Here is an 11269-nt window from a genome sequence, read left to right on the forward strand (position 1 = left end):
AATAATGAGTATATTCGTAAAGAGTATAAACGTCTGAAATTGTGTGAACGCCAACAGTTAATCCTAGGTACACACGCTGTTTTTTTGACGATGTCGTACTATACACACCGGGGTCCTGGGGACCCCATTCATATTTATTACTGTAATTATAGTAAAAATGGACATATTTCAATTAATTTTTTTTTCAATCGATAGAGAATCAATCAAGGAACAAGTCTATAATGTTTGAAAGTCGATAGGATTAAAGAGTTCCAAAGATATACGGGTTCAAAGAAAAGGGAAAGTTTAAAAACGCGAAAAAATCTCGATTTCGCACCTTTTTCAAAAAATCATATCTCTTTTGTTTATAGACCGATTTGAAAAATCCTTGAAAATTCTGAAAGGGCAAATACTTGAAATAGTAATAAAAAAATTTGACGATTCGATATTTTAATTTTTTAACAAAACTACAAGCAGTTCCGGGGCCTCCACGCTTATTTCAACTGTTCACTGTACGGTTGTTGAGCGACAATTGCCGCGCGTCAACACATCTTCTTACTGAGAAGAGATCCCAAACTCTTTTTACGTCAATATCCCAAATCCCTCCCTTTCCAATTTCAGAAATTGCAAACCGAGAAAATTTCGCTGGGATCCCGGGAACCTCAGTATGTATCTATAGGATTAAATAAAATATGGAAACGCATAGATTTCTATAGAAATCTGTAATGTTCAACCAAGAATCCTAGTATTCTTTTGTCTTCCGGTTTGTTTGACTTATGATGCATCATAGCCACGACGCAATATCTTATAAATGATTACTCATGGGAGAACTTGGAAGAAGATCCTTCTGAATTTTAATGAATTTTATTGCGGAGTTTATTAATACTGTAAAATGTAATACTGTAATTTATCCGAATTAAGCTATTTTATCTACATTGACCATGTCATATAATCCCTAACTTTAAAAATTGGATTTTAAAATTTTTTTTATAATTCTTTATACAATTTTTTAGAATTTTTGTATAATTTTATAACTTTTTACAAAATTTTTCAGATTTTTTATACAAATTAAAACAGTTTAGAAATGTTGAGAAGGTCTACATTTTTTATACAAAATACTTATTTATACATATATGTAGGTATATCATTGAATTCTGAAATATTCCAAGACTTTTTATTCTATATGTACAATTTATGAAACAACAAAACTTTATTTTGATATTTCTGAAAAAGTTATAAAGGAGTACGCAAAAAGTAGGGAAAAAGTTAAAAGCATAAAATTTTACTGTGAAACTCAACAAATTCTACTAGTGTCTAAAGAACGTAACAGTAAACTAAGATTTTGCGGAGAAATGACCAGAAATACCCATATAGCGGAATGGTCTGTGCCGCTCTCCCTGGATTTGTGTCTGCATCATTAATGTTATGTATGTATATTGTATGAAAAGGCATGACAAAAATAGGCTAATATAATAGATGAAGAGAAATATGGACCAAAAGGAAGATAGTTTTATGAAATGAATGATTGGTCTGTTGTATACACGGTCTGTGTACAGAGAAAAGTGGGGAGATTGTTGTGCGACTTTTTAAACGTTCTGTAGTCAGAGGCTTGCGATATTGATTTGTTGCATATGAGAGTTTTAACATCGTGGCAAAGAACAAAATTCAATAATACACCGAGACTCCTGACTCAAGATAAAAGTGACAAAAAGTAAGGACTGATCAGAAACCAAGAAAGTCACTCCAAATTATGAGATAAAATTCGATTCAAAATGAAGCAACTTTACTTATGTGAAGCAAATATGGAACTGAAAGAAGGTCAGATAATCAATTGAAAGACACAACAAAAATAAACAGATAAACGAAGCAAAATATAAGCCTAAAGAAAGACTCAGGACAAAAAAAACTCGACCATTTCGCGCAAGTCGAATCTTCGATCACAGAACGTTTGAAAAGTCGCGCAACGATCTCCCCACTTTTCCCTATACAGCCTCTATACACAGAACCGTGTGCACAACATTCACAGAACAGTCTTCCTTGTAGTTCATATTTCTCTTCATTTATTAGTCTATTTTTGTCGTGTCTTTCAATTAATGCTTTCACACACACACACACGCACGCACGCACGCACGCACGCACGCACGCACGCACGCACGCACGCACGCACGCACGCACACGCATAATAATTACTGATGCAAAGTAATACAGACATAAATCCAGTGGGAACGGTATAGACACTATAGACCAATCCGCCATATTAGCTCTTCTGGCCATTTCTCCGCAAAATTCTTTTATTGTTACGTTCTTAGATACCAGTAGAATATTCGTTGAAAGTTTCAGAGCAAAATTTTATGTTTAGCTTTTTTCATACTTTTTTTGTACTCCTTTGAAGGAATTCAAGAGATTTCATTAGAAATTTTCATAAAATTAAAATATAAAAAATTCTTAAGAATATGAGATTTTTTTCACCAGAATTTTAATTAATAAACCTGATATATATATATATTTATACAGGGTGTCCCATTTTAGTGGCGTTGTCAAGGTCAGGATAAGGTTAAATTTAAATTTTAAAACTTTAAATTTTTTTAATGAAATCCTCTATTTTTTAGTGCATATTCTTGTAGCTTATTTCGAGAGCTTTCCAAAACACATATAGATAAAATGTTTTTTGGTTAAGTAAATCTTGAGTTATAAAGCTTGAAAGTTACATATTACCACCGGCATTAGCATTATCCAAAATGTCCGAACAATGGCTGAAATCTTTTGAATGTTGTTCAGGATTATGAGCTTAACAACATCCTTTAATACTCATGACCTTGACACATGTTGTCAAGCTCATGATCCTGAACAATATTCAAAAGATTTCAGCCATATATTGTTCGGACATTTTAGATAATGCTAATGCCGATGGCACTGTAACTTTCAAGCTTTATAACTCGAGATTTACTTAACAAAAAAATATTTTATCTATATGTTTTGGAAAGCTCTCGAGGTGTGCTATAAGAATATTCAATAAAAAATGGAGTGTTAAAAAAAATAGATGTGATCTTGGCCTGATCTTGGCGACGCTACCTATAAGGACAAACTGATAAGATCAATAAATAGACTTTTTTAAACCCTACAACTTTTGTTTGAAACATTTTTTTGTAAAACTTATATTTTTTAAGGTTTTTCAGGGTTTCCATACTTTTTCCTCACCCTGTATAATCGATAATAGGTATAAATACTGTATTGCTTCAAGAAATGTCCTTTAAAAACACATATTTTTAATAAAATTTGTATTAACAAATTAATTTTCTATATCTTATGTATAGTTATAAATAATATCTAAATGAAGAACTGTCTTCCTTTATTCCTTTTCCTAGAAAATTTAATAAGGATGGGAATACGAAGGGGGGATGAAGTGAGGGCTTTGGTAAAACTAAGATTTGGGAATCTAGAATTGGAAAATAAGTACTGGACGGAGATGTTTATTTTGTAAGCAAAGCAGAGATAGTATAGATCATTATGTAAGGGAATGCCAAGAAAAAAAAGAATGGTTTGTAGAGCTGGGGAAAGATGAAGAAGAAATATTAAATAGGATAAGATCGGAAATTTTAAATGAAGCAAAAGGAAGGATATTAAAGAAATTATGGAAAGAAAGAGAGAAACAGATAAGAATAAGAGAGAAAGGGAGAGATGAGGAAGAGAAGGACGAGGTAATAGGTTAAGAATAGGAATGTATAAGGCTGGATAGGGAAGAGATTGTAAAGCAAGTATAAGAATGTCAAGACGAATATAAGGAATGTAAAGAATAGGTAAAGAATAGGAAAAGAAAATGTAAAAGAATGGTAGTAGTAGTCAAAAATAAGGCAATGAGAACAAGAAGGCTGTGAGCTCGAAACGCCGCGCAGTAATTTTAAGAAGTCTGTGATAGTCAATTAGTTTTAAGCGTATAGGATAAGATAGAGAGATTGGTTAGGGTATGGATGAATGAGTGATAAGGCATTAAATGTAAACCAAGTCTCCTTTTTGGCTGTAAAATTACTAAAGTGAATAAATATTCTATTCTATTCTATTCTTTTTCCTAAAATAAATTCACAAACGTCTCCAATTTAAACATACAAATTAACCTTTAATAAAATAATTACTTATAATTACGCCTGTCCATATTTTAATAAAATGTTATTTTATTAATATTGTTATTGAATTAACAAAATTATTTTTAATTAGACTGCTGTTAGCTAATGTTGTTAATACATATTTTTTCTGTATAAATTCGTTTTCAAAAATGGAAAAAAACGGTCGATTTTTAACATTTTTTATTTGATGATTGTTGATATTTTTCTTGAATGTGCTTCTATTTATATCTTTATTACATAGACTAATATCTTGTATTATAAATCATTTCGTCATGTTGCAGAGATATGTGGACTGCACAGTACTAGGCACGGGCAGCATGCCGGACGCCGAGGACTCTTCATATGACAGCGATTACGAGGCCGAGGACTCGACGACGACAACGGCAACGATGACGACGACGACGATGACGACAGCGGCGCGGCGTCCACGATCGGAGTCACAGATGTCCCCAGCGCATCCGGACGTATCTCGCACTACGTCGGACACCCTGGCGGCCGAGTTCGCGGAGTATGTTACTATCCAGGGACCGTCACCTACGCAGAGTCCGGGTAAGTCTCCTCAAATCTCCTTGCTGTCGCTATGACTGATAAGGAAAGATCTTCAAATTAGAAATTTAAAAAGTTATGAAATTTTGGCAATACATTACACTCCTACTTATACATTTTTTTTATAATTCTTTAAGCAATTGTTCAAATTTCTTTTAATCAATAAATCAATATTTAATAAAAAAAATATTTAAAAATCACATATTTTTTTGCAAAGTAACTGTGTGTTTTCTTTATACCAATTAATTTGTCTTATTATTCTGTGCATAAAAGTATTAAGGTACAATTATCAAGAAATCAATAGTTTACAAGATATTTCATATTTCATGTCAAAATATGGCATGATAAGTATTAAATATCTTATAAAGTATTGATTTTTCGATAACTTTACCTTAATACTTTTATATGCAGAATAATTAGAGGAATCATATTATTAAAAAAAAATCATACCATTGAATTTAAAAAAGGGGAGAGACCTTCATGACCTTCAAAAATCAATTTTTTTGTGAAATTGATTTTGTTATTATTTGTCTTCCAACTTCATATCCTATAGCTTTTGTCTGAAATATTTTTTCGTATCTTGCGTATTTTTTGAAATATTTGGATGTGTCAAGATAAATGACACCCTGTACATATACACTACTCCAGAAAAGTTTCCGTACAGTAGCAAAATTTTTATGTTGAAGTTTTAAATCGTTGAACTTAGTGCAGCACTGTGCTGAATCAAAGATTAGATGATTTTATCATTTTAAAAGATACTTTAAGATACTCTGTATCGATTTTAAGTTTAATGCATCCCTACTATTGTAAACTCTTAAATCTGAGAGCATGTTTGCCATATTGAAAATTGCAATGTTTAACGGTCTTGATGAAATTTTTCTCGGGAATGCCGTTTGCAGCATCATAAAAGTCAAAAACTCGAATTTTCTTCTTCAATTTAAAAAAAAAATGCAAGTCGTTACGAATTTCTGTAAGGGTTTTCATATCCTACATCCTCATATCCCTACAAAAAAACCAAGGACAGGAAAAAAAAAGATTTTATTAAATTCTATATTAATATCAACAAAATCTATTCTGTTCAGGTTACACCGCCCGCGTGGAGTTCGCTCTTAAGCTGGGTTACACCGAGAAATTGGTGCAAGCGGCGTTGCAGAAGTTGGGTCCGGACCCAGGTCAGAATGAACTATTAGCCGAATTGATCAAACTCGGAGCTACTTGTTCTTCGAAGTTTACCGACGGTCCTGAGGAAGCAGACGGTCTGCTGGACGCTGAGGCAGGCACTGATGAAGGTGGAGGGTCGATTTTGACGGCGACGAACGCATTGGCGACGAATGCGATCTCGTCGATGGATCTGAGGCCCGTTGTCATAGACGGTAGCAACGTCGCCATGAGTCACGGCAATAAAGAGATATTCTCCTGTCGCGGTATCAAGATCTGCGTTGATTGGTTCCGCGCCAGGGGCCACAAGGAGATCACTGTCTTTGTACCTAAGTGGCGAAAAGAAGCCTCGAGACCTGACAATCCAGTAGCCGACCAAGAGATCCTGGGCGAGCTCGAGAAGGATCGTCTACTTGTATTTACACCTTCCAGGTTGGTGCAACGCATGCGATTCGTTCGATATTTAGGAAAATTTGAGTATCTCGACCTTACACAGAAATATTTCTCTCCCTTTTATACCTTTTGTTTTAAAGTTACTCTTCAAATGTATTAGATCTCTGAATCAAACAATCAAATATTAATTCAGTTCGAATAAGTGATTAACTATAATTAATATGAAAATCAAGTTTGAAGATATGGGAGAAGTAAAAAGAAATGAATAAATTGTATTTTTTTTTGTCTAAATATATAATTTGCACAAGTCACGCAAATAAAAATACGTCTGAACTGTAAACAACGAGCTGCGAGTCTCGGCGATAAGAAACGAGAATTTAAAACCGAGATCATTGAGGATGGATCGAAAATATCTCTCATTCCAGCTTTTGGACTTACTTTGCTATCGGTTAATATTATCCGGAGCTGGAATAACCGGACCCACGTTCTATCTGTCCGTGCACAATCTATCCGCGTGGACTTAAATCTTTTCAAGGATCTCCCATTCTCCTCCTCAATTCCTTTTTCTTTTTTGCTCTTCTCGGTATTCGCTGTTTCCAGAAACAAAATTGATTCACTCGGCTCCGTAGGTCGTGAGTCGTAAGTTGTCATTTCGGGATTTGCAAATAAATACAATTCGTTATTATGATTTCTAGATTTATCTGAATGTACAAATAGACAATTGATTTGAAAGCAATCGATAAGACTGGTCGATTTCTTGTAATATTGAGATTTTTGTATCTCATGTCATTTTGTACAATACAATTATAATATTTTATATATATATATATATATATATATATATATGTATATTTCATACTATTATGATATGTAGTTTATATTATATGTATAATTCAAAATACATTGATATAATACATAATACAAAATCATTTCTTATTTTTTTAACAAGAAAAATGTTTGCAGGTTGGTAGGTGGGAAACGTATGGTATGTTACGACGATCGGTACATTTTAAAACTGGCCGCGGAAGTTGATGGCATTGTCGTCAGCAACGACAACTATCGAGACTTAGCACAAGAAAATCCTGAGTTCAAGAGGGTTGTAGAAGAGAGAATTCTGATGTACAGCTTTGTAAATGATCGATTCATGCCACCAGACGACCCGCTTGGCAGGAGTGGTCCTACTCTGGAGAATTTTCTCAGAATCGCTCCTAAAAAAGTTGATCCTGCTCCTCCGTGCCCTTATGCCAAGGTAACATCCCCTTTTTCCTTCCTTCTGCTTATTCCTGATATTATATTATTCTGATATAAATATTATCTACAAGTTTCAAAAGCTAAAAGGATTTTTTGTTAAAATTGAAAGACTGAATTTCAGATTCTAGATTGAAACACTGATGAGGGGGTGTTTTTTATCAAATTGAAATAAACTAATTTCGAATCAGATACATGCTTTTAGAATTAAATTAAATTAAATGACTGTCTCTTATATTCCTAGAAATGTACATACGGCAACAAGTGCAAGTTCCGGCATCCCGAGAGAGGACCACATCCGCATAAATCTGTGACCGAGCGATTGGTGGAGCACGCTCAGCGTCACTTACAGGCCCGTGGTCCCAGTCTGAGCCTCCCGCTGCCGTCTACAAATGCATCCGTGTCTCCACAGCATCCGCCGCTCTGCAAAACCAGGTCAGCCGTACCACCGAGCGTCGTTCAACCCTTGTCGTCCGTCCTGAAGAGTAGATCGGTGGAAAACGTCACGTCTGATTTGTCCGCAACTAGTCCCGCCATGTATAGCCAGCAGATGCCTCCTGCACAAAATCCTCAAGGTGATAATTAAAAAGGACGAACATAACATTATTTGATGAACATTATATAATGAAAAAGAAATGTATTATTTTTCTGGTACATAATTTTTTTCTTATTTTTTTCTTTTAATTGTCAAATGATCAAATGATTTAATAATTTTATGTTTTTGTTAAAGGTTACCCGTCCGCAGTGAATTGGGCCACGCCAAGAGTGAACAATTCTGAGTCAGAACCGGTGAACATGCATCGGAAGTTACAGCGGCAGCTGACCCTAAATCCAGCGTGCGATCCGCGGCTTTATCAACTCAGACGTTATCATCAGCAGCAGCAACAGCAGCAAACTGGCCAGTCACCGCAACAGCAACAACAGCAATCGGTTATCAATCCACCGCACTCCAGTATGCAACACCGACCGTTAACGAGACTCGCCAGTAACGAATCATCGTATCCAGTTACTGCTATGAGGTGAGTTTCTGTCTGAATATATTTGATATCTAAAGCGTGTGTTTTATCAATTAATTGTTATAATTAATGTGTGGATTGTATGTAAGATCGTAGATCTTGCACGATGTATTGCACAAAATGTGTTTTATTATATAATTTTAAGATATTGAAATTATTAACTATTTAATTCTTGATTTGATTCTTATTAATCTGTAATGAGATAAGTAAATAGATTTAAACTGGGTGTGATAAGTTAATATTTTTTAATTAAGTTAAGTTAAAGTTAACAGTCTTAAAAATTTAACTTAGTTAAGATACAATTAGTTAGTCTATAATAAAATTAATTTAATTAAAAGTTAAGTTGATAAAAAAATAATTAAAAAGTTAAAAGTTAAATTTTTTCATTTTATAATTTTAGGGTTTCTAAATAAAGTTTATATTTGTTATACTTATTTCTGTCGAGCCGCGAAAAAAAGACCGATTTTGAAGGACTTTTTCTAACGTGATTTAATAAATGCATAGAAGGTCCGCGAACAGTGATTTCTTCCCGCGGCCAGACTATTTATTATAGTATAACAATTGCCTTGATGTGCGTTCTCAAATTTGAGTTTGGAGATACCAACACAGATATGTATTTTACTTTGGGTTTACAAGAAGCATTAAAAAATGTAACTTCAAGAAAGTTAGATCAAAAGTTAATAGTTACTGATAAAATGTAACTAAATTAAATTAAAAGTTAAGAGTCTAAAATGTAACTAAATCAAGTTAAAATTATTTAACTTTTTATCTTTTTAACTAGGCACTACCCAATCCTGGATTTAAATGATCTCAATTTGAGCATTTTCAAATCTTTTTTCAGCTGGGATCATCCTGACTGTCTTCAGCATCATCACCAGCACGTGATGCGTATTGCCTCTGCCCCGGATTCTTACAGAGCGTGGCCGACGCGCGGTACCGCTCTGGTACCGCCATCACGGGTGCAGAGGCTAGGCACTTCAGACCCCCAACTGAATCTATTACCATCGCCGCCGTCTACGAGCTTACAAGTGCCCTGGGGCACGCAGACCCAAGACGTTCGACGTCGCTTGCACTACCATCTTGCCAACATCTTCCCCGAGGAGCAAGTGCAAGCTGTCATGGCGCTTCATCCCCACGAGACCGATCCCCAGCAGATTTGCGCTGCTATTCTGGCAATGTTCCCTAAGAATCAGAATTGATGCAATGATGAATTTTACGTAGAATGTTCACGAGTTGGAGCATTTGAAAACTACCTATATGTGTAACGATTAATTTCTATTATTCTTATGGGTACCTTGTATTATTGCATAAAAACTTTAATGCAGAATGTAAGTATAACGATTACTGTATTAGCTGCATTGAAAATATTGATCGAATTGTTATAGAAAATATTTATATTTTTTAAATCTTTATGCCTTTCTCTCTCTTTTTCTTTATCTCTTTTTCTGTCTCTTTCTCTTCTCTGAAGTTTCTTCTAGAACTTCAAAATTCTAATGCATTTTCGTCCTACTAGCCAAGATAAGCTAGTATTTGTTGGACGGAGAAAGCGAGAGATAAAAGCTCAACTCAGCACCAAAATCTAAGAAACTAATTTTTCAAAATCTTCTTAGATTTTCGTACGTTTTGTTTGAAAATAATTAATGAGAAAGGAACGATCGTGCATGATAAGCACGAATTTAGGGCATTACAATACGAATTGTTATATTATTCGGGAAGTAAACGGTGAGAAGATCCGTATTTTAATTTGTTCGTTTTTAATTGTAATAAACTTGCGTTAATGATTATCGTCTCACATTGAGCCGATCAACTTCTGTCTCTTCGACCGCACTCGCGAAATCGTCTTGCTTTTTCACCGATCTACTACATTCCAACTAAATTTTATGTAATTTATTGTAAAGTAACGATTTAAAGAATTATATATTTATTGTAATAATTATAATTAACAATAATTTTTATGAAATTATTTAAGGGTCCTTCCTAGTCAGCCACGAACTCCGCGTTGACAGTGGCGACGCTATATCGCGGTAGAAATTAGAAGCTTCTTGTCGTATATTAGGCCTGTCCTATAATACGTTATATATCGGTGTTTTAAGTCATAAACCGTGATAATTCTGCAGAATAATTGTATTCCGATATCGTAAGCAGTGTAAAATTGATCAATCATAATCGAATATGAAGAGAATACTCGACAATTGAAGAAAATAACGGACCTATATTGTGAAAAGTTTTGACAACGAATTTTGTGTTGCGTGCCATTTCGTTATTATGTGCTTAATTGTGAAAATGTGGCTTGTTTTGTATTTATCAAAGTCGTAAAAATGGATGGAAACTATAGTTATTGTCGAATTTTATACGTTAAAGTATCTTTTCCGTTCCTTTTAACAGCTGTCAAATCGTGAGTTTTCTTGCTTGAATAATCTTCACTTTACATGCCTTTTACTATTTATTAACTTTCAGGGGGAAAAGGGATAGTTTCCATCCATTTTTACAAGTTTTCTAAAGCGATCCTATTTATTAATTTTATTCAAATCCTCTTTATTTAAAAATGGCACGCAACAAATTTTTACGTGTCATTTCCCGCTGTTTCTCGCTTCTGACGTCACGATCAGTCCAATATGACCGCGATGACTAGGAAGGGCCCTTAACGTGTTGTATTTATATCTGTCTGTCACACAAGAAAGAGAAAGAGAAAATAAATATAGATGTATGACAGGATGAAAGAGGTGTAATTTTTAACGCAAGACGGTGCTGCGAAAATCGGTCGTTTATATTAGCGGCTGTGAATTATGAAAGATCTATATATATATA

The 11269-nt window shown here is 34.3% G+C and overlaps 1 protein-coding gene across 2 annotated transcripts in view; it reads left to right on the forward strand.

Moving 5' to 3' along the window:
• Positions 1-9850, forward strand: part of LOC105449696 (probable ribonuclease ZC3H12D) — a 30741-nt gene extending 20891 nt beyond the window's left edge. For both annotated transcript variants that reach the window (XM_011689063.1, XM_011689061.1), the window contains exons 2-7: positions 4382-4649; positions 5729-6236; positions 7161-7446; positions 7690-8020; positions 8176-8464; positions 9303-9850. In XM_011689063.1, the coding sequence (XP_011687365.1) occupies positions 4418-4649; positions 5729-6236; positions 7161-7446; positions 7690-8020; positions 8176-8464; positions 9303-9660 (2004 nt within the window). In that variant the 5' untranslated portion in view covers positions 4382-4417 and the 3' untranslated portion in view covers positions 9661-9850. The remainder of the gene's footprint in view (positions 1-4381; positions 4650-5728; positions 6237-7160; positions 7447-7689; positions 8021-8175; positions 8465-9302) is intronic.
• Positions 9851-11269: the final 1419 nt, after the last annotated feature.

Source organism: Wasmannia auropunctata, unplaced genomic scaffold (genome assembly GCF_000956235.1).
Source record: "Wasmannia auropunctata unplaced genomic scaffold, wasmannia.A_1.0 LD336074.1, whole genome shotgun sequence".
NCBI classification, from domain to species: domain Eukaryota; kingdom Metazoa; phylum Arthropoda; class Insecta; order Hymenoptera; family Formicidae; genus Wasmannia; species Wasmannia auropunctata.